This window comes from Hippopotamus amphibius, chromosome 11 (assembly GCF_030028045.1).
Source record: "Hippopotamus amphibius kiboko isolate mHipAmp2 chromosome 11, mHipAmp2.hap2, whole genome shotgun sequence".
NCBI lineage: Eukaryota > Metazoa > Chordata > Mammalia > Artiodactyla > Hippopotamidae > Hippopotamus > Hippopotamus amphibius.
The window spans coordinates 114,765,095-114,790,132 of NC_080196.1; the positions used below are offsets into that span (position 1 = coordinate 114,765,095).

Here is a 25,038-nt window from a genome sequence, read left to right on the forward strand (position 1 = left end):
GCAGGCGCAGTCCCAGGACGCACCCGGTCCCCGCGGCTTGCGCAGGACCTCTGGGTCCCGCGTGGGCGTGGTCACACGCAGGCCCTCGGCGCATGCGCGCAAGCATGCGACGGCACGTGACGTCGCACGCTATCCCGGAAGTCGGCGCGGAACGGGCGGCTGGTGGAAGCCGGTGGCGGGTGGAAGCCGGCGCCGGAGCAAGGATCGCAGCGCCACGGCCGCAGCCTGCGCCGGGGCCGGGGCCGGGGCCGGGGCCGGGGTCGTCCGCCAGCCCGCGATGGGCGCCGGGCCCTGAGCGTCCGCCGCCGCCGCCTTTCCACAGGGACCCCGCCCGGCTGTGATGGAGGCGCCGCCCGGCGGCCGCGTTCCCGCCGAGGGCGCCCAGCCCCCGGCCGTGGCCGAGGTGCGCTGCCCCGGCCCCGGGCCGCTGCGCCTGCTGGAGTGGCGGGTGGCGGCTGGCGCGGCCGTGCGCATCGGGTCTGTGCTGGCCGTGTGCGAGGCCGCCGCCTCCGCGCAGCCCGCCGGGCCTGCCCCTGCTCCTGCCCGCGCCGGCTCCGGGGGCTGCGTGCGCACCGAGCGCAGGCTGAGGTCGGAGCGCGCGGGCGTGGTGCGGGAGCTGTGCGCGCAGCCCGGCCAGGTGGTGGCTCCCGGGTGAGTGGCAAGGGGGGCGCTGAGGTCTGCAGGGAGGCCTGGGCCTGGGCCGGGCGGGAAGGCGTCTCCGGGGCTGCCGCTGAAGGAGTTGCGCTCGGGGAGAACTTTGGAAGGTTGGGCCCGCAGCTGCGCGTCTGCCTGTGTTTCTGAAGCTGGACGACAGGCACCGCTAGTGACTTTACCGGTTGGAGGCAGCTGACTTTTTAATAAAAGGTTCTCTGTCACCGAAATGGCACTCTTTGGAGAACAGTTGCGTTCTTTTTTTTTTTTTTTTTTTCTGTAATAGGTTTCTCCCCCCGAGACTTCACGTGTGTGAATTAGGAAGGGTAGGGGTCACGGTGCGTACGGCACAAGTGAGGCGTGCTTCGTGCTTGCTGTAGCAGTGCTAACTGTTGGGAGGCGTGCACCTCCTTAGATCCTAGTAGCTCTCGTGAAGCGTGATGGAAGAACCTGGTGCAGTTCTGCATCATAGCTCAGGAAGGGGGTGCGGCCTGGGCACAGGTAGGTCAGGGTGAGAGGTGGTAGTGCACCGTCCTGCCGTAGGCTCTTGCTGTGTCTCTGTGTTAACCTTGTAAAGGGATTTTTGCCCCTTTTTTCCCCTTTTTTGAAGAGTAGAACCTGTTAGTTTGTATCTTTTAAGTTGAGGCGTATGTGCACATGACGTCAGGAACAGAAACCTGGGGCAGGTGAGCATTCCTGCCTCTTGCTTAGTGGCTGACATGCAGTTTTCCTCTGTGGGGGCCCTAGTACCTTAGGTGGTAAGTTCCGTTTCTGCACACCCTCGGCCCTCCCCTGGGGGTGAGGGTGAGAACCAGTCCCTTCTCTTCTCCCTGTGGCTCTAGTCGACCCCTTGGCTGTTGAGCATCTTCTACCCGGTCTACGCAGCAGCGGAGAGAACTGGTCTCCCTCTCAATCCTGGGAGCCTCGTCCCACGTCCATTTCTCTCCTGTCGTCTTTGTAGGCAGAGCCAGGTCCTCAGCCTTCTGCTTGGGTGCCTGTGCTGGCCCACTGAGTGCAGGCGAGGTGGGGTGTGCTGCATCCCCAGCCCGCGCTGTCTGCCTGGCCTCCTTTAGGAGGGAGGGGCTCGCTGTGCTGTGTGTATGACACACTGGTGTGCTGTCGACGTCTTACCTAACCATTGCTTGGGCCTTAATGAGCCTGTAAACCCGCCAGCTAAGTGCTGGAGGTGCAGCCCGATGCTGCCCTCTCACTGTAGAAACCCCTGAGGGAAGCCCTCTTCTCCTGTGGTTCTGTTCCTCTGACTGCACGGAGAACACCACCAAGGCCCAGACAGGCCAGTCACTGGTCACAGCAGTTGTGAGACCTCGTGAGTGTGCATGGATCAAGGCAGCCAGCTCTGCAGGTCAGAGTAGCCCAGTAAGGAAATGTCCCCAGTCAGCCAAGTAGCTGATCTAGTGACAAGTTCCCAGCCATGACGACGTTTCTTTTTTGATAGTTCAGGTCTTGGGGTATCATCACAGGGTTTTTGAGAACCTGAAGAGTGGTAGCATTTCTCCTGAAAGGCGAGTGGCCGGGGGGGTGGCGCCAGCACAGCGCCAGGCTCACCTGGCTGGAGTTGTCCCTGTCTCTGTCATCCGTCAGCAGCAGGACTCATCCTGACCACATCAGAGGTTGTTCTCAGGCAGTGAACAGTTCCAGGAACTTAGAAATCCTGTCTTTGTGTGTAGGGACCTGTAACGGGATTGCATGTTTTTGGAGTGCTTCGTGCTGTCAGGGAGAGTGGGAACTATTCTTACTCTTTAGACAGAGGAAGGGGACTGAGGTCCCAGGAGGTTTTGACGCACCAGCACCATCCCTGCTGAGGCTTCCCTGAGGCTTCTCTGCGCTGCTTTCTCCTTAGGCCACATTTCATCCAGAGCGTCCCCATGGGGGAAGTAGATGGAATGAGAGTCTATTTCTGTCTTCATAGTATATATGTGGATTGAAATTATTTTAATTTGGAGCTGTGCTGACAAGGCACCGTCAGCCAGAAAGTAAAGCTGTGAATTACTTGTTTATCTGATAATGTCTTTCCTTCTCACCTGTCTGCTTTTTTTTCAATTCACATGGCCACATTGAAGTCTCCAAAGAAAAGGAAAATAAATACATAAGATAATCACTAACCAAGTCTGGCGATGGATAAGGACCGACAACAGGAGAAGGCCATGTGGGTGGGGGTGTGTGTGGCTTCTGCTGCCATCCAGCCAGCCTTATCTGTGCCCGGTAGCCTGTCTGAATCTGCTGTTTCTATCAGGATTGCACAGTGGTGATGTTCTTAATTCCATCGCTGCTGCTTCATTTCCTGCTTGGCTTTCTGCTGTAAGAACTAGTTTATCCGTGTGGATCCAGGGCTTCTTATCATCCTTCGTTCGGTGGATTAGAGTCCATTCTGATTACCTGTCTTAATGCTCACATCATCTTGGCTTTGGCTGTGGGCACCCTTCCAGATCCTGTTAGTTGTAGAGTGTGGTCCTCTTTTCTGACCCAGATGGCTTCTGCTCTCCCATCCTCGGCCCTGGAATCAGCCATTCCTCCAAGAAATCCTGTTTCCTTTCAGTGGAGAATGGCATTTAGAAACCATGATCTGGGTGCACAAAATAGTCTCTTTTTCGGCAATATTGTTCAGTGCTCAAACGTTCAGTGCTTAGACGAGATCGCTTTGCCCTCCTAATCTGTAGGAGCTGCCCAGACCCAGCGCCTGAAAGTGGCCGCTCCAGGAAGCAGTGTGCTGGGACCCAGCTCCCTGTCAGGGTGCTCTCCCTGCTCCACCTTGTCTCTGACTTCCTGTTGGAGCAGACACAAAAGCCAATGCGTACGAAAAATTCAGGAGAGTTTGGTGCGTGTGTGTTTTGGGGAAGGTAACTTGTTTACGAATTGCGTTTGGTGATTATCCTGTAGCTTTTCTTCAGGGACACACCAGGGATGTTGACCTTTATTGGTGACTGGCCTGGCATTCTGGGGCTCGTCTCCTTGGCTGAGGTGTCGTTGTTGCATTCACAGCACCGCAGTCCCTTGACCGTGCGGTGGGTTGAGCTCGGCACCTGTCATTCTTGCCTGTGGCAGTGTCTGCAGGGCTGAAGAGGGAAAACATCTTGTGCCAGAAAGGACATTGCTGCTGTGCTCACTCTTGGTGTTTCATCTCTTTTGGGGGGAATTTGTGTAGCCCATGCAAAGATGCAGAAGTCAGCTGGGATAGACAGGGTCGTACCCAGCTTTAACCGTGGAAGGCAGTTCTGAGTGGTCCTGGAACCGACAGGAAATGCAGTTGGCCCTCCACATCACGGGCTCCGCTCTGTGTATTCAGCCAGCCTTGCATTGAAACCTTTGGGGGGGGGGGGGGCAGATTCAGAAAGTTCCAAAAAGCAAACCTTGAATTTGCCACACACTGGCAGTGATTCACATGGCACTGACGCTGTGTTTGGTGTCTAGGTAGCCTACGCAGGAGGAGACACGTAGGCTGTGTATAGACACGAGGGTGTTCTAGGGGAAGGACTGAGCCTGCTCGGGTTCTGGTGTCTGCGGGGTCCTGGAAGCAGGCCCCTGCAGTGTGGACAGGTGACGGTCACGTCTGTCTCCCGTCCTTTTAATTTGGGCTGGATGTTTCTGAGCTGCTGCACTGCGTGGGTTCCGCCCCGCAGGTGGCTCCTGGGCCCGGAGCCCTCTGGCCGCCGGTGTTCCAGGGGCTGCAGGTTCCCGCAAGAAGCCCGCTCAGCCGAGCCTGTAACTGAAGTGCGAGCAGCATTAGCGTTTGTAAGCCTCGCGGATTGGGGGATGAGCCCGTGACTGTTTCTCACACCTGCTGCCTGCGTCCCAGGCGGCATGCAGCAGACTTTCACCAGGTGCGAGAGGCCCACAGGTGCCCCTGACCCGAGAGTGGAGGACTGAGCTGCACCTTTGACCTTGAGCAGAGCACCTCCTGTCTGCTTGCTCGCTCCACTGTGCAGTTTCAGACGCTTCCTGGGCCCTGTTCTCATCCGCCCCCCCACTCCCCCGTGCCCAGGAGAGCAAGGCTGGCCAGGAAGAGCCCCCAGCAGGGAGGGGTATGGGAAGGTGGGAGCCCCGTGGCAGCCTTGAGCTCACCCCAGAACCTAGGGCGTGTTCCGAGTGCAGCGGAGGTGCCCCGAGAGCTGGAATAACAGAGCCCCCAACTGGGCAGCGGGTGGAGGCGCCCCGGGGCTCTGCTGGGGGAAGGGATCGCGGCGGGGGGGGGGCTCATGGAAGGTTGGGTTTGGGGGGGGTCGATGCTGCAGGGCCACGTGTGTGGAGAAGGCCGGGGAGGCCCGGAGGCTCAGAGGCGAGGCTGCAGAGATGCCAGGGTGGACAGCCCGCAGGTGGGGCTCCCCTGGGTGCCTGGGTCGCGGGCGCCGAGGCGGGCGGGGCTGGAGCAGGCGCCGTGGGAAAGACGGCCACCAGGAGGCGCCTCGTGCTCGGGGCCAGGGCTCGTCCACTCCAGCTTGTCTGGGATCAGGCCGGGGGGCGGGGGGCAGTTTCAGGGAGAGGTTGAGACAGCATAGAAGGGGGGATAGCGGAGGGGGCCCAGCCGCCGGCGCAGGGGCGGGGCCCGATGTGCCCTCCCCACCCAGCACCCTGGCCTGGGGAGGCCTGGCCCAGGGCACCGCGCAGGGACAGCAGGACGGGGGGGGAGGAGGCCCTGCTGGACGAGGAGTGCTGCCCCCCGGGTGCTGCCCTCCATTTGGCAGCTGTGTCGGCCCCTGGAGACGCTTTGCCATCCTGAGCCTCCAGGAGAGAAGCAGGGTGCAGTGCGCCCTTGTCGCCTGTGGGGCACTGCCCGGGAGGCTCCTGGGCCTCAGCGTGTCTCTGTGTTTTGCGAGGAAACACCCAGCAGGGCCTCCCTCACAGACACTGGCACCTGGCCCGGTGCCCGGGTCTGGGCGAGGCCCGGCGGGCTCAGGAGGTGCAGCCACGTGGGGCCCCCGGGGCACTGACCTGCCGGGGCGGCCTGATCGCAGGGCCTTCGGAGGCTGCTGTCAGGGGACCAGGGTTTGAGGTGAACATACAAATAAAATAGTGATTTTTGTGTTTATAAAAACCAGGACGTTACAGTAGTTCTGTCAGAAAAATTGAGAGGAATCGTAGCCTTTGTCTGAACGGGGAACGACATGGGGGGCGGCCGTCGTTTACTACTTGCTGGCGTCATACTGAGTCGTCCCGTACTGTCCTAACAATTTCAGTTTTTATGAGCTGTTGATCAGAAATGTGAGAGATTCACATATAAATGTTTAATGTATGTTGAGGCAGTTTTCGTGGTATCCTGTGGCAGGACATCCTGAGTTCTTTCAGCTGTTCCGTAGGGAGTTTTGTTGTGTTTTATGTGAGAGAGACCCGTAGGTGAAAAAGCCCTTCATTTTATAGGCAGACAGATGGCACCGAGAGGGCAGCGTGCCCTCCTTCGTTACGCGGGGGTCGCTGGGAGAACTGGTACCAGAATCCAGGTGCTTTGTCCACACTCAGATGCTTTCTAGAGTAGCTTGATGAGCCAGGAGTTTTTAGTCCTTCCTGACTTGTGACTGTTTTCACCCGTCTCTAGGGCGGTTCTGGTGCGAGTAGAAGGATGCAGCCACCCCGTCGTCATGAAGGGCCTGTGCGCTGAGTGTGGCCAGGACCTGACCCAGTAAGTACCGGCAGCTCGGGCAGAACAGCATGCCTCTTGGTGCTTGAGGGCACCGGGCGGGGGTACGGGGATGCAGCTCCGCATGCGGACGGCAGAGCCCTACCCTTCATCTGCCCACACGCAGCGCAGGTCAGTCTGCTTCCTTGGGAGGTGTTCCTGTCTGGTGTTATTTCTCTGCGCTCTAGAAGCACTGAAGTGTGCCTACTGCCCACCCCAGGTGGGGTAGGAAACCAGTGGTGGGTTGAGATTTGCCTTCACATCCCAGCTGGGCAAACCGTGCTTCCCTGCTGGGACCGGCCATCCCTGGAGGCGGCCTGAGCTGCACAGCCCCTGGGCCCCGTCTCGCAGCCTGGGCTAGTTTGCCGCCGTTGTGGAGTGGTCTCCCCGTTTGTACGTGTAAAGCAGTGTGGACTGTTCTGTGCTTTCGTGCTGTCGCCCCTGTTTCAATGGGACCATCTTTATTTTCAAAGAGAAGTCTGTGAGTGTAACTCTCACTTAATTTTTCCTCAGTTTTCCTGTCTGTTTTCAGACAGCAGAGGACATTTCAGCCCTCAGCCACAGCGCACATCAGCTAAGGTATAAACTAAAGCTCCCGTGCACATTAATGAGCTCAAGGCATTGCCTCAGCAGCCCCTCCTTGCTTCGCAGGCTACAGAGTGAGAACGGGAGGCCGCAGGCGCCGCTGTCCACGGCCACCGTGTCGATGGTGCACAGCGTCCCCGAGCTGATGGTGAGCTCCGAGGTAAGCGCGCCCCCGGCAGAGGCAGTGTTTGGGAAGACAGGGCTGCGCTTAGCATGCGTCAGGGGCGGTGGGAGAAAATGCCAGGTCTGTCGTCGTCCCTCTGTCCCCGGGAGGAGTGACTGGGTGGACGGAGGGTCTCTGGGACGTGCGGCCTGCCCGGGTGAGGGCCGAGCCTCTTCCCCTTCCCCAAGTGATCCCGGGGCATCTGTGGGCCGGGAGCTCTCCAGGGTGCTGCCGCGGGAGCCAGGGCCCGAAGAGCTGGGCTGTGCGCAGGCGTGAGGGGAGGGCATCTCGACGGCTCCTGCCCGGGGAGCAGGGGGCTGTGCAGGAGGTGAGAGGTGTCAGGTCCAAGCGGTGCTGGCCACATGGGCTTGGGATGGCGGGAAGGGGGCCCCGTGCTGTGCTCTCATGTGCGGAGATGCGCGAGTGCAGGGGTGCTGGAGAGACGTGTGGAAGAAAGAAGGTTGCTTTTTATACGTCGCGAGAGTCACGTGGGCAGTGCTGGCCAGAGGCCTGACACTGGGCCAGGGTCCCTGGGGGGCGTGGGGGAGCTGGCCAGGGCACCAGGCACAGAGCCCAGCTCACAGGGCCCTGCAAAAACCGGCTTCTCGTTTTTTTGCAAGGCAGTCTCGGAGCTCTCCGTTTTTGTAAGTAGTGGGTAAAAACCTTTTTCAGTGTTATAACTTTATGAGATTTGTACTTTTAAGTGATACATACTTACTTTGTTTTCTGTGGGAGGCAAAATGCCAGATACGTGATTCTGATTTTTTGAGTTACTGAAATTTAAACAAATGTAAATACACAAGTGTATGTTTAAGAAAAAGCAAGGACGTTTGAGGGTAAAAAGAGAAGAAAGCGTCCCCCGTTGTTTCTGCCGTGACAGAATGCCGCACGGCCTTTCCGTGTGAGCCCTCTCGGGCGCAGACCTGGACTCCTCTGCCCGGTCAGGGCCCCTCGGCCGCCCCCCACCCGCCGCTCGGCGCCCCGCTGGTGCCCGTGGTGCCGCCCGCGCGCCCCGCGCCGCTCCGGAGCCCGCAGCTGAGCTTGCGCGGCCACGGCCTTCCCCGCCCCCGCTCGCTGCTCTGCGTGTTTGGTGAGCAGCAGTCGCGAGTGAGAGCGGCTCGAAGAGGTTTGGACCGAGCAGAAGTGGCCAGGGCCCCGGCGCGTGGGTGCGCGTGGCGGCGGAGACCGTCCCCGGCGCTGCTGCCTGGTTCCGGATGGGACGGGGGCTCACGCTGGATGCAGAGTGCGTCCTTTGTCACTCCTCCTCCTCCGTCTCGCCCGCAGCAAGCCGAGAAGCTGGGGCGGGAGGACCAGCAGCGGCTGCATCGCAGCAGGAAGCTGGTGCTCATGGTGGACTTGGACCAGACCCTGATCCACACGACGGAGCAGCACTGCCAGCAGATGTCCAACAAGGTGCGCGCCTCGGGGGCGGGGCTGGGGGCGGCGCCCCGGCGCGGGTCCCTGCGGCCGCTGCGGCTTTCGTCCGGAAGGGCTTGGGCGTTCCGGGCGTTCGGCAGGGCAGGCGAGCGGGCGCAAGGCCGCTCTGCGCGCGGAGCTCAGGCCACGTGTGGACGGCGAGCGGCTGGCGCGCGTCCTCTCGCCGCCGTCAGCGGGCGCTTGCCGTCACGTCCGTCTTGCAGCGTCGCGGGATCGTGCGTGACGTCCTCTGTTAGCACAGCGCTCTGGGGCTCCCCCGCGTCACGACGACCGCCACGCGCGCGGGGGGCGGGCAGAGCGGGGGGGGGGGGGCGGCCGCGGCGATCACCGCTCTCCCGCCTGCGAGGCGCGGCCTCTTCGTTCCTTTGGGAGAGCCGCGCGGTGCCGCCTCGCCTGTCCCCCGCGCGTGGTAGGAAGCTGGCCTCGGGGCTGCCGCCGGGGGCCTCCCCCTGCCTCCGCCCGCGCGCCTGCCCGCTGGCCGGGCCCCCCGGACTCCCGGCCCGCATCCGCGCCGCAGCGCCCGGGCCCGCAGCACCCCTGCTGGCGGCGGCCCCGAGGGGCGCGTTGAAGCCTGCGCCGCGGAGACGCGGACTCGGGTTCTTCAGGCGCTTTCTGTGGCAGCTTGCGGACCTTGTCGCTGCTGAGTTGGGATGGAAGTGTTGTGCAGCATTCCACGCTCCCAAGTGTGTAACCAGAGCAGCCCCATCCTGAGGGGTGGCGAGTGTAGAGCCGGCGACACAAGTCAGCGAGGCCTCAGGCCATGTGCGTTGATGGTGTGGAAGCAGGCCGGCTTGTTGCTTTGGTGTGTCTCCTAAAGGTGTTTTCAGATCCTGTTTCAGCTTCTGCGTTGTGTTTTTACACGAGTAAAGTTGCATGTTGAAGTCGTCCGCAAGTTAGACTGCGTAGGTGGGGCCCCGGGGTCACGCGCACCACCCGCGCGACGATCCCTGGAGATGGGCGTCAAGCGGCCGCCGGGACCTGCTTGGTGCCCGCTGGGGCCGTGCTCGGAGCAGCCGTGCTGGCGAGACAGCCAGGCCGCGTGCGCATCCACCGCCTTCCTGAGGGCCCCTTAGTGAAGCCGGCGGCACCTGGTCCCCGGGCGCTGAGGTGCTGGAGCGCCCCAGGAGGCTTTCCCGGCCGGCTGGTCGTTCTGCCCTTCCCGGGAGCTCCCCGTGGGTGGGTACCCGGCCGGGGAGCCCCGTCCCCCACGTACAGAGCGTGAAGGGAAAGCACATGTGCGGAGCGGGCGTGCTCGCTGCTCGCGGACTCGCGCCCACGCAGCTGTGCCCTGGCGGCCCTGGCAGCGGCTGCGTCCCCTGACCGGCCTGCCCTCTGCAGGGCATATTCCACTTCCAGCTGGGCCGGGGCGAGCCCATGCTGCACACCCGCCTGCGTCCGCACTGCAAGGAGTTCCTGGAGAAGATCGCCAAGCTGTACGAGCTGCACGTCTTCACCTTCGGCAGCCGGCTGTACGCACACACGATCGCAGGTGAGTGGGCACTCCCACTGTGGGTTTGGCGTCTCTCTTGTTCTCAAGGGTGTTTTCTCGAAGATGAAGGGGAAAGATCAGGAAGCTCTCCCAGACGCGGTCTCCATCTCCCGGTGGCGGCGGAGGACACAGTGACATCAGGCCACAGGCTGCGGGCGGACGAGAACCTCCCCGCTCTGCCGGCCCACAGGCCCTGGCCACACGTGCTCTGCTCCAGGGGGCAGGCCACCGTCACTCCGGTCAGCTGCACACCGCGGGCCGCTTTGGGGGTTGGTCAGGACCACAGATGCGTGGCAGAGTGGAAACTCTGGCTGTGCAGGTTCTTTTTTAGAAAACATTAATCGGTTTGCAGATAGCTCTGGAGGCTTGTCGCAGGGTTTGTCTACAGTTAGCCCTTTCAGGGCAGACAGAATGGCCTCTCCTGCTCGGGAGGGGGCAGCGTGAAGACGGAGCGTTAGCCTGCTGTCTCGGTGTGGACTTGTGGCTCTGTGCTGGCCGTGCTCGTGCCTGGACACAGGAGCCCCCGGCCCCCAGCTCTGGCGGGCGCGGGCGAGGGCTGCCCGCTTCCCCGGGTGGGCGCAGCTGGGCTCGCGCCCACTGGGGCCACCGGTGCACATGGGCGCCTGCGTTATGTCTCCGCTCCTTAGGTTAGTCACAGGGAGGTTAGATCAAGTACTTTCACGTTCGCGTATCTTTACGGGTCCGTCTCGGTGTTTTCTTGTTGGTGGGGAAATAGGGTTTTCAATCCCGCTTTAACGCTGAGTGCCTTTGTAGGCAGTCAGTCACGAACACGGAGGCAGCATGTTAGTTAATCCATCTTGTAACTCGAATTCAGCGTGTTTGCCTTCAGTGTGTGGCTGCTGTGTGGCTGCCCAGAACCTGACTGGGAGACCCACACGGCTCTCACCACTGAATGAGCCACACCCCACGTGGACGTAGCACGCGATGTCTTCAGGCGCGGCCTCAGGCTCCTCCGTGTGGCCGTCGCCTCTGGAACCTGGCCTCTAGGGGTCCGTCAGGGAAGCATGGAGAGCACCAGCGAGGGTCCCGGGGGGCCTCCCTCCTCGGCCTGCCCCTCCCCGGGGGCCTGTGGGCTGCGCTTAGGATGCCCCGTCCCAGCAAGTCCAGACGAGGCCGTCGCAAGGAGCTGCAGGCAGTGTCCCAGCAGTGGTGGGTGCAGACACCCTCAGAGCAGCACCTCGTCCAGGCACCCGGGACCGGTTCAGCCACCCCCGTGAGGGCATCGAGACCCACAGTGCTTCGCTTGCCAGGAGGGCCCGGGAGGACGCGCGTGGCCCCCAGGACGGGGGCCCCATGAGGCTCTGAGAGCAGCAAGGCCTTCGAGGGCTCGTGGATGTGAGCTGGCCATCCACACACGATCGCGGCGTTTTTAGCTGGAAGGAACAGCTAATCCGCGGCGTCTGTCTGATCAGTCTCAGACGACACAGGCCCGACTGTGGTTTTAACGAGGATGGTTTCTGTAACTTCCTCTTCCTGTCAGCTTTTAATTTTGAAAGTTACTGTGTTCACAGAAAGTGTACTTTTGGTGTAACGAGGATAGAAATACTTTCATCGGGACAGAAATGTTAAAGAGCTTTGCCTGCATTTCATTTACTGTAGAGATTAATAATTCTATTCATCAGTTTTATGTTTAGCCCCTGAGAGACTTCAGTGTTAATATAAATTCTTGACGTGCTAAAAAAGGCGTGGAGCGTTCCTTCTGTGAGGTGAGCGCTTTCTGCTGATGGAGCCCTGACGGCTCGAGGACAGCAGGACCCTGCGCACCGGGCGCTGCTTGTCGCTGCACACAGGGTCCTCGGGAGGTGGCCTCGGGCTGCAGGCTTAGCAGTGGGTGACGCGTCCATCTCAGTGGGTAGTAGAAGGCAGTAAGGCGTGGGCACCAAATCTGTGATGTCAAGCGTCCTGTCACAGAGGGAGGCAGGCTCTGGGCAGGTGCGCCGGAAGCCGGTCTGAAGCACACGGGGCCGGGGGGTGTAAAGGACGTCTTGAGAAGACGTGGTTTCTGCTGTCTCGGCCTGAGCTTAGAAGTGCTGCCGGGACCACCCCCCCCCGCCCCGCAGTTGCTTTACAGACCCGAAGGTCAAGGAGACCGCACACAAAGCAAAACCAGAGCTCTTGCTCCCGGTTGGGGCCGCTTTTGGGGCATGGGGGCCCCTCCCTGATGCCACCCCGAGTGCCCCTGCGCGTGGACGGACGTGGCCAGTGCACGTGTTTACTCCCTGCGGCTCTGCGCTTCCGGGGTAACACTGAGCTTCGTTCTTCCCACCTGCTGTCCTAGCAGAATTCGGGGCACGTGAGATTCAGTCAGCGTTTCCTGGACCAAAGCTCTCACCTGCGTTAAAATTCGAGGGAAGGAGCGGTCGGAGGGCGACGGTCTCCCCTGAAAGAGGAAGGTGCTGGACGCTGACGTTCCGTGTCTCCACGTCACCGCACGCAGGGGGCACGTCTGTGCACCTCAGACACGTGACCTCGTCCTGTTTTCTTTTCAAAGGCTTTTTAGATCCTGAGAAGAAGCTTTTTTCTCATCGAATATTATCGAGGGACGAATGTATTGACCCGTTTTCCAAAACAGGGAACCTTAGGTACGTACCTGGCCATGTGTGTTGCTGAGGTCGCTGTTCAGTTTCTGTCGTACAGTCTGCGTGGAGAGCACCAGACCGGTCGTCCTGTGTTCGTTCTCCCGATTACCAGCGTCCGCTTTCCAGCATGTAGCAAGCCCGCTGTCTTCTAACCAGACCCCTCCCTCCCCTGCTCTCCCTGAATGTGCGGGCAGTGCTGGCTCCCGGGGGACTTGGACCAGAGCCCAGGCTGACACGGGGGTAGGGGGTGCTGAGAGCAGGGGCGGGGGGATGCGTGGAGAGACGGTCCGGGCGGCAGAGCATGCAGAGGCTCCCCCGAGGGCGAGGGGGCTGTTGGGCTGAGCTGGGAGTTCAGAGGGTGTTGGCACCTCAGGTTTCTGTTTCCTTAGGACCTGCTGTGCTGTGCATCCTGCAGTCAGTTATCGAATCCTACGTCGCGATACCTCCCGCTCCCATTCAGCCCGTTTGCACGTCCTTCCAGCCCCCCACGCCCTCCCCGTCCCCGCCTCTGTGCTTGGACACCAGGGCTCCCTCCCACCCCTCGGTGAAGGCTGCTTTGTGTTTTGGGGAATTTCTTGCTCGCTGTACGAGGAATTTCCCTGTTTCTACCCAGAAATGTAGGCTCCCCGCTTTATGATCCCATATCAGATACAACTTTCCTCATGGGCGTTGGTTCCTGAGACTTGACGGTAACAGCTGTGGCCTCAGTGGCCAAGCGGCCGGTGTTGGCCGCCCTTAGCTAATGTTTCATGTTCCAGATTTAGGGCCACGCAGGCCGACCCCTGTTCACGTCTGTAGGGTGTAAGAAGAGAATCAGGGTGCTTGTTTGAGAAACGGTTGTCGTGTGTCCTGGTCAGGCACCAGCGTGGGCAGATGCGAGGACAGAGGGAGCTGAGGGAGGCGAGGTGACTTGTTTTGGGGAGAAGCTTCCCGAGGACGAGCGAGCTGGAGGAGGGGGTTCCTCGGCAGCTCCGGGGGCGGCGCTTGGCTCTGTTCCCCGCTCTGGTTTTGCTGTGGTTTTCATCTCCCTCATCTGGAATTAAACGTGCTGAAAGCAGTAACTGTGTAAGTCGTTTTAGCTACTGCTAGTGTTCGCCTGTGGAAGACAGACTCACAGAAGGTAATTTTGGACACGTGAACATTTTTTTCTTCCTAGTTGTAGCCTTTAGTAGCAGCTAGAAAACCTGAACAATGGCAGGCATTTCTCCTGCGTTTGTTTCCTGATCCTAGAAAACAGGTGTCCTCACACCTGCCTGTGTGAGTGTCTGCGCTGTGGACAGAGATCAAGAGAAAAGACCGCAGAGCAGGCCTGTGCCGTCGGGTGGCTGCTTGGACGCTTGTTCTCGTTTTTGCGCACCCCATACATCCTCATAGCTTTTGGGAATACAACAGTCACTTTCTGGACTGGATGTCATTAGGTGCCCCGCTGAGGCTGAGGTTTGAGTAGGGCCTTGCCCTCCTGCCTGTAACTGGTGGCTCTCACCTGTGTTTGTAAATAAAGTCTTGTGGGGACGTGGGCCAGGCCCCTTGGTCCGTGCCAGCTTCCTCTGGGTGAGGGCTTTCCGTGGTCCCCAAACACAAAACCCTTCACTCTCTTGAAGAACCTGTCCTGACTCCTGCTTTGAAAGTCAGTGGAGAAAAGTGTAGCCATCTTAGTGCTCCTTTCTCTGGAAGCTTGGAGGGTTTACGTGTGAGCTGAACAAAAGCCCTTCAGTGCAGCCGGCATCTGGTCCTGGTTAGTCTGCTCTCTGCTGGTTTCACATAAAAGACGATCTTGACGTTTGATTGCGGATGACTTTTTGTAAGTTGTACTCGTATTTCCGATGCGTTTTTACTTGCAGAAATCTCTTTCCTTGCGGAGACTCCATGGTGTGCATTATCGATGACCGAGAAGACGTCTGGAAGTTTGCCCCCAACCTGATAACCGTGAAGAAGTACGTGTACTTCCAGGCCACAGGCGACATCAACGCCCCCCCCGGGGCCCGGGAGCCCCAGGCCAGGAGGAGAGGTGGGTTGGCCCTTCCTGGCCGGCAGATCGTGTCGGCTCTGTCTTGTCTCTGCTGCGGCTGATGGTGGGTTTTGCGCATTTATTTGTATTTCAGGAGTCATAGAACGTGTGTTGGATTTATGTATGTTATACTGAAAAGCATAATGTTATTTGGTTTCAGTGTGGGTTTTTTTTTAATGGTGCTAGCCTGAACATTTTTCCTGTTGGGTGACAATTAAAGAACACTGCTTAATTTAGTGCGTCTGAATACTGCTTTTCACCCCCATTTTCCTTGAACGACAGCGTGACGCTGGAAGTCTGGGGCGTGAGGCTCCAGCACGCGGCCGGTTGGCGCTGCGTCCTGGCCCACCGCCTGCCGAGGACGTCCCAGGCAAGCTGGGGCCCAGAGTCCCGAGAAGGTTTAAAGTTTTGGTCTAAAGTGTTTCTGGTGATGTTTAGCTTTTCCATGAAGTGTGTTGAGGCATACGGTCACACAGCCGCTAACGTAGAACCTCGAGGGGTAGGCCTGGGAGTGAGGCCTCAGGGCACCCTCGGGGGCAGAGGCCGCACAGCGTGGCTCGAGCAGGGCCCAGTCTGACCACAGCCTGGGAACCAAGCGTGTTCTGCGCTTCCTGTGCCACCATGGAGCCCAGAATGGGGCAGCTGGGTGAGGCCCGCAGACCTGAGATATTTACCCTCTGGCCCCTCCCGGCATCCCGGCAGAGGTGCCACCACCACCCCGTCCAGAGATGGTTCACACCAGCAGCCGCGGGTGGGTGGACGGAGTTTGCTTCCAGCAGAGGTTTCCTATTACTTAATTAAGTAACGGTGACCTTGTCTCGCGTGCACACGTGTAGTCAGTCCTTCTCCTAAAGGTGCCGACACCACAGAGCAGCCGCCGTCCGTCAAGGACCCCGAGGAAGGCCGGCAGGCGTGTCGGGCTGAGCAGAGCAATGGCCTCGGGAAGCCCGCGAGGGAGCTCAACGGGGGCACGGGACTTCGCGGCGGCTGGCCCTGGCTGGGGCAGGAGGAGGAGAGGGGCCCCCGGCCCGCCGCCCGTGGCCCTTCAGCTGATGGCCAGGGGCCCCCCGCGGGCGCCCAGCAACGTGGGCAGGCACCGCCAGAGAAGAGGCCTGTGCGGGGTCCGCTGGGCCCCGACCCAGACCCGGACGTCCCCAGTGACAGCGGGAGCAGCAGTGAGTCTGAGGGCCAGCCGTCCCCCGTCCCCTCTGATGGGGAAAGTGGGGAGAAGAGGACCCGCCGAAGGCCCCTGGCCGCACGCGATGCTGGCAGGGTGGCACTGCAGGGCAGCCCCCTGGGCCCGGCGGGGGAGAGGCCCACGGGTGCCAGTCACTGCGGGGAGCCCGGGCCCGGCGTCCAGGCAGACGCGCAGGAGGAGGGCGAACGGGACGGCCTCTGCGGGCTGGGCGGCGGCTGTGCCGACAGGAAGGAGGCGGAGACGGAGTCGCAGAACAGCGAGCAGTCCGGCATCACGGTGGGCGAGTCCCTGGACCAGAGCGTGGAGGAGGAGGAGGAGGAGGAGGACGCAGACAACGACGACCACCTGGTGCACCTGGAGGAGATCCTCGCCCGCGTGCACTCCGACTACTACGCCAGGTACGACCGCTTCCTCCGCGGGGAGGCCCAGGAGGCCCCCGACATCCGCAGGATCGTCCCCGAGCTGCGCAGCAGGGTGCTGGCCGACGTGGCCATCATCTTCAGCGGGCTGCACCCCACCAACTTCCCCATCGAGAAGACGCGGGAGCACTACCACGCCACGGCCCTGGGGGCCCGGATCCTCACGCAGCTGGTGCTCGACCCCGACGACCCTGACCGGGCCACCCACCTGATCGCCGCACGGGCCGGTGAGTGGCACCCCCCTTCCCGCCGCACCTGCCTGTGGGGGGCATCCAGGCGTCCATGAGCCCCGAAAGCCTGGGCTCGAGGCCCTGGAGTGGGTACCGCTGTAGAGACGGCTCCAGGGGAGGCGCCGGGCCCCTCAGGCACGACCCCAGGACGGGGCCCCTGCTGTGAGGGCCGCCGCTCCCGCACCCTGGCCAGCCCGCCCAGCCCCTCCGTCCTGCCACGCTGAGCCCTGACGCCGCCCGGTGCCCCCACGGTGGCTCTGAGCCGAGCGCGTCCGCCCGCAGGCACGGAGAAGGTGCGCCAGGCCCAGGAGTGCGGGCAGCTGCACGTGGTCAACCCCGACTGGCTGTGGAGCTGCCTGGAGCGCTGGGACAAGGTGGAGGAGCAGCTGTTCCCGCTGCGCGACGAGCAGGCCAGAGCGCAGAGGTGAGCGCCCGGGCCCCTCGTGCAGGCGGGGCGGCTCAGGGGGCAGGGTCTGTGCCGGAGCCCACGCGGGCCGCTGCTTCCCTTCCCCGGAGACGCGTGCCCGCCCCCGCCGGCCTCGGTCAGCGAGGGGTCGTGAAGGGCACCTCTGACCAGTGCCTCCTGGAGAAGGAGCGACGTTGCTTCTCCTAAGACGCTAGACGGCTCTCAGCAGAAATCCTAGTTTGCATGTTTCTTTCACAGCAGGGACGTGGTTACGGCGAGTCGCAGAGCCTTCACTGGGTCCAGCATGGAGGGAGGTGGTGGCCAGGGTGCGGGGTGGGTGCAGAGGCCCTGCAGGCAGCGGTGTGGGCCTGTCGGTGTCCGGCGGCGTGGAGGGCACCCCTGCTCCGTCAGAGCGGGCGCTGCGTTTGCAGGCGACGCGGGACGGCGTCCGGGAGGCAGCGGCGCCGCCCACACTCTCCACGTGCCCTTGTGTCTGTGGCCGAGGTCGGGCCCCAGACGTAACACAGAACCCCGTCTTCACGTGCAGATTCACAGTCCCTGCAGGAGGGGGGTCGCTGGGGGTCCCGGCAGGGTTCCAGCCCCTCTTCACGCCCTCGTTCTCGGCCCCCAGGGAGGATGGCCTGGCAGCCTTTCCCGACAGGCAGGGCCTGCTTCCAGCCCCGCTGTTGCACCCGACGCCCCTGCACCCCAAGGCCCCGCCCGGCCCTGAAGTCCGCATCTACGACGCCAGCACGGGCAAGCTCATCCGCAGGAGTGCTGCGGGCCCCGGGCCCCCGGGCTCGCTGCCGGTGCACACGGAGCTCTCCTCCTTCAGGTACACGCACTCCTCGCGCGGAAACGTCCTCCCAGGGCTTAGCTGGCAGTGACGGAGCCGCGTGCGTGTGGAGGCAGGCGGGGGGCTCACGCCTCACCCACGCCCACGTCGGGCCTTTCTGCGCCTTCTCCTGCCCTCTCTCGGGTCCGGGACGGGGGCAGGTGCGTCCGTGGCTCAGCCTGGACGTGCACACGCTGCACCTCCGCTCGCTGCCCGCAGAGGGGGCCTCGGGCGGCGGGACCTCCCCCCGGCCTTGTCCTTCCAGGTGCGTCCTCCGCCCCCGCCGTCCCCGTCGGGCGCAGCTCCGCTCTGTGGCCCCGGCCCTCCGCAGACACAGCCCTCCCTGCGCCGCTGCTGCCTCGGGCTGCACTGAGGACCGTGGCCGCTGTGGCAGTTTGTAGAGAGGAACGTGGAGAGTGGCAGCCCCGTGGGGGAGGAAGGCGCTGCCCTGAGGGGGCGTGGCCGGTGGTCTCCACACGTGTCTCCACGCATGTGTGTTTCCTTCCTGCACGATGACCGGGAGTCAGCTGAGTTGGGGACCTTACAGACCACCTTGAAAGCACCTTAGGACTCTGAGGTCTACGTGAGGCGTCTGAAGCTTTGTTTTGTTTTAGAAGAGCAGCCGTTGCTTTGAAAGGCCTGCGATGAACGCACGTGGTCTTGCTTCCAGATCCCCTCCTTTCCGGAGCCACAAGCCCGTCCGTGCTGAGAGCCGCCCGCGCTGTGAGCGGCCCGCGTGTGGTGGTGGATTCCTCCCGCCCGGGGGCCTGGCAGCCCTGCGCTGGCCGCGCGGCTCCCCCAGCGTGTGCTTTACGGACGGGCAGTGACTCACCCGGTTCCCTGGGCTCCGGCTCTCCTCCGGCCACAGCGACACTGCAGGGCCAACACGAGCCCAGCAGAGTGGACGTGGATGAGGGGCCCCCGGAGGCCTGTGGGTGTCCGTGGACCCGGCCACTGGGCTCCCGATGTGGACACACAGATGCCCTGGTTTAGGACAGTGTCAGTTGGGCTTGTTGGTTGGTGGATTCTTTGAAACTAAAAGCATCAGCGCTGATCAGGCTTTGATTTTCTTCCAGCAGCGTGGTGTTCAGTCCCCTGCACAGACGCGTTGTGAGCTCTGTGTGCTGCTCGTACGCCTGTGGAGGTCCTTTCCTGGGGCGGGTCACGGGGTAGCCGTCGTGGGTGCCTTTGACTGTAATGAGTGGGGCACCTGTGTACTTATTTGCTGTTTTCCAAGCATTTGCTGGATGCGTGGTCCCGTCCAGCAGGACCCCGCCTCCCCCCGCCCCGCCCACGGCACACAGCCGCCCTCTTTCTCTGACGAGCCTCTGGGGGGTGGGCGGCTGCCTCTGCGCACGTGTTGGTTAGCCCTTCAGATTTCCCTTCAGTGCGTCGGCTTCTATACCTTAATTGACACCTTTCTTCTTGCTGGTTCTTGGAAGTGTTGTCGCTGTTCCTCCTGTGAAATGTTTGTTGTAACGTAGGCGATGTCACCACTTGGACAGAGGAGGAGCCGCTGGAGCTGGCGCTGGGTCCCCGTGGTTCTTACCGCGCCGTGCTGGTGCCTCATCCTCGTTTGAGGGTGTGGGTTGCTGGATGTTCCCTTTGCAGTGAACGTTTATGGCGCAGACGTTCACAGGTGCCACGGTCACGACCAGATCCTCCTTGAACACAGAGCGGATGTTTGGGCGTCCTCTCGCCAGAGCAGCAGCTGACGGGTTGCTGGTTGTGTGGCAGTCCCGCTGAAGCACGTGTTGGTGGAGGATGCGCCGTCGGGACAGAAACGCTTCAGTATCATAGAGTAACTTGTGCGTTTTATCCTGCAGAAAATCTGAGTTGGGTTTGTGGCTCTACGTCTCGCTGTCCCACAGAGTTCCACAGGTAGCTTGTTTCTTTGAGCCGAGTCCTGTCACCCCTCAGGCCTGTGGTGGTTCAGGACTCCTTGCTTGTCCCCACCTGGGGTGGCTCTGTTGTAGTTTGTCCTCACGCTGAACTGTTCTGTGAGGTCCTCCATGTGACAGCAAGCCCGACGGGTGTGCGGAGCGTGTCTCCGAGGGGAACCCGGCCCAGGCAGGACGCGGGCATGGGGTCTGCAGGGAGCACGGGGGTCCCAAGGCAGACGCGGCCGGGCCTTGAGGGCAGGGGCGGGGTTAGCAGAGATTTTAAGGGAACTTCTGACAGAGTTATGTTGGAGGCCACAAAACACCGTGAGTCAGACCACGTGGCCCCTGCTCGAAGGCCGACATCGCGTTGTGAGGGACACGCGGTGCTGGAGCTGCCGGGGGGGAGGGGGGCGGGGATCTGTGAGTGAGTGCAGGTGGCGGGCAGCGGGCGGCGTGGGGCCATGCCGGCTGCTGTTTCTCACACTTCCAACCGGCAGAAAGCTTGGACGAGATGGACCAGTGCTGCACTGAGCCCGCCCATGCGAGCTCGCGGGCTGCGCGCCGCTCCCGGCAGCGTCTGCTGAGGCCCCGCCCTGCTCGGGACTCCAGCCCTGAGCGACAGCATCGCCCTGAGATCTGAGCCTGCCGGAGGAGGGTTTCTGGTCCTGGCGAGATGGTGCCGCTCAGGTGGGATTCACCCTCCTGCTGAAGGGGACGTGTTCCACGCCGCGTGAGGGTGTCTGTCAGCACCCGGCACAGCTGGTCCCTGTGGGCCCCGCCCCACGTGGCTGGTGGGCAGAGCCGAGCCTGTGCCTCCCCAGCTCCGAGACGGGGTTGCGGTTTTAGGCCGTCAGAGCAGGTCCTGGAGGGGAGAGTGGCCGGGGGAGCCCAAAGCCCCCAGGGGCTCTCAAGTCCCAGGCCTTGCGGGTTCCCAGGACCCCAGGAGTCTTCAGAGGACGGTGACCACCACATCAATAAGGTGAAAGGAGGGAAGAACAGGTGAAAAGGTGGAGAACCTCAACAGAGAATTGCAGCCTTTGAAAGTGATCAAACGGCCATTCTAGAACTGAAAAACGCGAAGACTAAAATTAAATGGAAGACGGTCAGCAAGAAATATGTAGCCTGGGTGCATGAAGGAAGGAATAGGACAGAGGAGACCTGGGGACCCACAAGAGCCCAGAGGAGATGAGGGGCAGGTGGGCAGGTGAGTGTGGAAGCTCCCTGGCCAATAGGGAGCAAGCCTGAGATCCTGGAGCTGGGCATCCACAGGCTGGGTGATGGAGGAGAGAACCAGACAGACAAAGCCTATTTGATGTGTTTGTTCTACGCTACTATATGTTACGTAATATCAACTAATGTCAACATTAGTGGTATATCAGTACTACAACTTACTGCTAAGTGATGTTAAAACTGTAAACCATATAATATAACGTAACTACATAGTTGGTTTTTACCTTTTAAACTTTAATGTTTATATTACAGCAAAAAAATTAAAGCAAGCTGTTCATTCAATTACCATACATATGTTAAGACCAATAAATTAGTGTGTAATAAGATGACCTAAGTAAGAAAAGCTAGGCGTTTAGCACAACTCCAGCCATGCACACGCAGGAGGGGCAGGGAGGAGGGCCGGGTCTCCTGGGTGCAGGCGGGAGCAAGGGACACGCCGGGACCCTCAGGCACGTCACAGGAAGCAGGGCAGCCTCCGTCCTGGGACACAGGAGCCAGGGCGAGGCCAGGCTGGCGGCACGTGGCCTTCCCACGTGGCCACACTTCTCCAGATCAGAAGACTCCGTCGGGTTTCAGAGGCGTGGTTGTATTTTAAGCAACAGGAAATATGGCAGAGAATACGGTCACACCAGGTGCAGGGAAGCCACCTTGCTCTAACCAGAGGCCCAGGCTGGCAGTCGCCGTCCCTGACCAACAGGAGCACGGGGAGGACTTGGGCAGAGAGGCAGAGGCCAAAAGCCATGTGTGTTCTGGGTGCCAGCCCCACTTCCGCCGGGTGGCTGCTTCGCCCTGCACTGCTTGGGCTCAGGGAGGTGTCCCGGGAAGGCTGCCCCTGACGGTGCCGGCACCCAGGCTGAGCTGGCTGCCCGCCCGGAGTGTGGGTGGGGACCTGCAGGCAGCGGACACGCTGAGGGCTCTGTTCCTGCGGCACGGTGCTGGGTGAGATGCAGCCAATGGGAAGATGGGAGTTCGTGTCTGGAGGCCTCTCCTGAGCATCCCTGCATCTCGTGGTGAGGCTGGGGTCCCACCCTTTGTGCCCCTGGCTCGCGGAGGGAAGTGTGTAAATGGCCCGGGGAGGCGGGCGCGATCGGCGTCTCCACGAGCAGCTCTTCCGGGAAGTGCGCTCTGAAGCTTCATCTCCCAGGGCACATCCGTGTGGTTGCCGTCGTGATCGGACACGGAAGCCGGTGGCCATGGTGGCTGAGCCCTGAGAGCAGTGGGTGGGTGCGCGGTGCCCCTGCCCCGTGGGGCACCCCTGCCCGGTGTGGTTGGACCTGGGAGGGAAAGGGCCTGCGATGAGTCTGGGGTTTCCGACACGGTGAGAGGAGTGATGGCACAGCCACAAAGGTGAGAGCACTTCGATTTTCAGGAGGAGGTTCTGTCATATTAATTCCGGCAGTTAGCAGAGTGGACACCCTCCCTAGGCCGCCCGGCGATGGTGGCTGCCTGGATCAGCCTAGCTGAGCATCGCTTGGAGTAAAACAACGTTCTGGTTCCTGACATCTGAAATGAGAGAACAGGAAGGACGGGCTGTACCAGCAGCAACCTGAACCCCCTCTTCCGGGAATCACGGCCATCTCGGTGGTTGCTTTTCTGTTCCAGGGTCTATAGGTTCATGCTTTGACTTAAAAGTACACTGACAGGAAAGATCTGGGCGTTAAAATGGCACAGAAATGCAATTTTACAGTAATGGTTACATAATTTAAAGCATCACGAAGTCAGTATTGTCCTGAGCTTTAGCTGAGCCATTCCTGGTTTTAGAATTTGCTTTCATACTATTGAAAATAAAATCACAGGTTTCCCTGGTGGCTCAGTGCTTAAGAATCTGCCGATGCAGGGGACACGGGTTCTATCCCTGGTTCAGGAAGATCCCACATGCTGCAGAGCAACTAAGCCCGTGCGCCTCAAATACTGAAGCCCACGCACCTAGAGTGCGTGCTCTGCGACAAGAGAAGCCCGCGCACAGCAACGAAGAGTAGCCCCAAGCTCTCCACAGCTAGAGAAAGCCTGCGTACAGCAACAAAGACCCCGCTTAGCCAAAAAGAAAAAGAAAAGAAAATCGCACGTTTGACTTATCTCACGTGTGAAAAACGAAAGCGTGTTGTGTTAAGCTGTCTGGAAGCTTTGAAAGATGAGGTACAAAACTGGTTTTCCAATTACACAGCCTTGCTGGGAGCCACTGGCAGCGGCTGGGTTTTTCTGCAGTGAGAGGAAGGGATTGAGTGCCGTCTGCACGCAGCCCTGCGGGTGCAGGGAGAGCGCCATTCGCTGTGTAGGTCACCACCTTTGTTCTCTCGTGTGCAAATGCGTGTGAACAGAAGTCATTCCGTTTCAGGTGCCACCGAGGTACTTTCAGCTCTGCCTGACCTTTCTGTGGAAAACACACATTGGACTGTAGTTTATCCTAGTGACTTGACTTTTGAGGAAATTTTCTTCTTTTAACTTGGAGGTGTGATTTTCACCAAAATATTAATATTTTTTAGTTTTGGTCAGACCATTTAGGTGCAGGAGAGGGTGTTACTGTGACTCAGTAAGTCTGCGGCCCGCGCGGATTTTGTAAAGGCAGTAGCACCGCCGCGCCGAGACCAGCGCCTGGCCCGGGGAGGGTGCGCCATGCAGAGGAGGCCGGAGGCGTGTGTCCTGAGTAGCACTTGTCGCGTTAATTTTCCTCTCCTCACATGTGCGTGTGGGAAACCACATGTTCTGAAATTAATGAACGTTGGTACAGCTTGTTGACAGGTGTCTGTTCGAAACTGACAAAATGACCAGTTTACATAAGGAAACAAGAGCCTGAGGAGACAGGCGCCAAGCAGGGGCTTCCTTCCCGCTCACTTGGTTGTGCGCTGCGCCCAGACGCGCCGGGCCTCACCCCTGCCTGCACACGACCACCTCCCCGAACCTCGGGCCCCGCCCTGTGCCATCGGCCCCTCGTGGGTCCTGCTTCCTGGAGTGGCCCATCCCCCCGCCCCGGTCCCCATGCAGTGGCGTCGCAGCCGTGTTCTGAGCCCGGAGCCCCGCAGGCCCCGCTGTGACAGGGCGCCTGGAGCTGTCGGGCGGTCGCTTCGCTCCTCGTGGCCGTCCGCGAGCTGGAAGTCTCTGGTTCCTGCTTTGATGTTCTGGTTCTGGGGGAAGGTGCTGGCCCCCCGAGGTCCTTGGGGAGCGTGTGGCAGAACTCCCCTCCTGCACGGAGTTTCCGCAGGTGGAACGCCGGGGACCTTGCAGGTGAGAGCGGTTGCTGGGCGCCGTCGGTCCAGGCAGCTTCAGTTCAGAGCCCGCCGAGCGAGGGCCAGGTTACAGCTGCCCGCGTGACACGCGTGGCTCCGGGGGGTCCCAAACTGGGCCTCCCGTGGGTGATGTCTTCAGGGGTGTGTCTGGAGGTGAGGGGGAGAGGTGCCAGCGCTAGGGGGGCCCCCTCAGGGAGACACCAGGCCACCAGGGGCCCTGGGCTTCACGGCGTCAGCATCCAAGTGTGTCTTCCTGCATAGACAGCCTCTGAAATTGTGAATTCCTTTTCATTTCCCCACTGTTAGCTGTGCTGTAAAAGGTCTTGAGACAACTGTAGACTCACAGGCAGTTGTCAGAAATAACACAGAGATTCCGGGGACCAGCTTCCCCCAGTGGCAGCATCTCCAAAACGGCAGCCAGTCTCACAGCTGGGAGGCCGACTGACCAGGTCCAGACAGAGCATCTACCCCCACCAGGGCCCCCGACCCACCTTCATCCCTCCCAGCCCGCCCCGACCTAATCCGTCCACTACGGCTCTGACCGCGTGCCTGTACTCCTGTCGCCCGGAGAACATGGGGTGCGTGGCACCACACGGCGTGCAGCTCCAGTCAGCGTGGTTCCTGGGAGATTCTGCCCCGGTGTTGCCGTGTCCGCTGCTGGGGAGTGTTTCGTGGTGAAAGGTGCCACAGCTCCTGTGACTGCTCACCTGCTGAAGGTCATCTGGGGTGTGCCCAGCTCTGAACTGTTTCTGACACGGCTGCTGTGAACGCCTGGGTGCGTCTCCGTGTCGCCCAGATCAGTGCCCAGGGGTGTGACTGCTGAGGTGTGCGGTGAGTGTGCTTCATTGTACAGAAGCTGCGCAGCATTTTCCTGCAGTGATGGTACCTTTCACGTCCCCACCAGCGGGTGGGAGAGATCGTTTCTCCGCGTCTGGTGTCTCCGTTTTAAACTTGAGCCGCCCTGATGGGTGTGGGGCGTGTGGTTTTGAGCTGACCCTTTCCCGCGGGCCCCGTTGCCTCCTGCGGCCTCTGCAGCGAGATGCCCCGCCCC

At 60.9% G+C, this 25,038-nt stretch overlaps 1 protein-coding gene across 12 annotated transcripts in view; it reads left to right on the plus strand.

Annotated features, from left to right (window-relative positions):
* Positions 1-121: 121 nt before the first annotated feature.
* CTDP1 (CTD phosphatase subunit 1) overlaps positions 122-25,038 on the plus strand; it is a 43,287-nt gene continuing 18,370 nt past the window's right edge. For 3 of the 12 annotated variants that reach the window (XM_057698464.1, XM_057698468.1, XM_057698471.1), the window contains exons 1-11: positions 123-651; positions 6,200-6,283; positions 6,794-6,859; positions 6,911-7,025; positions 8,313-8,441; positions 9,804-9,954; positions 12,467-12,557; positions 14,396-14,562; positions 15,417-16,406; positions 16,692-16,833; positions 17,447-17,650. In XM_057698464.1, the coding sequence (XP_057554447.1) occupies positions 341-651; positions 6,200-6,283; positions 6,794-6,859; positions 6,911-7,025; positions 8,313-8,441; positions 9,804-9,954; positions 12,467-12,557; positions 14,396-14,562; positions 15,417-16,406; positions 16,692-16,833; positions 17,447-17,650 (2,450 nt within the window). In that variant the 5' untranslated portion in view covers positions 123-340. Of the gene's footprint in view, positions 652-6,199; positions 6,284-6,793; positions 6,860-6,910; positions 7,026-8,312; positions 8,442-9,803; positions 9,955-12,466; positions 12,558-14,395; positions 14,563-15,416; positions 16,407-16,691; positions 16,834-17,446; positions 17,651-17,915; positions 19,944-20,030; positions 20,100-25,038 lie in introns of those variants that run through there. The other 9 variants (XM_057698476.1, XM_057698472.1, XM_057698473.1 and 6 more) reach the window with 9 other exon arrangements.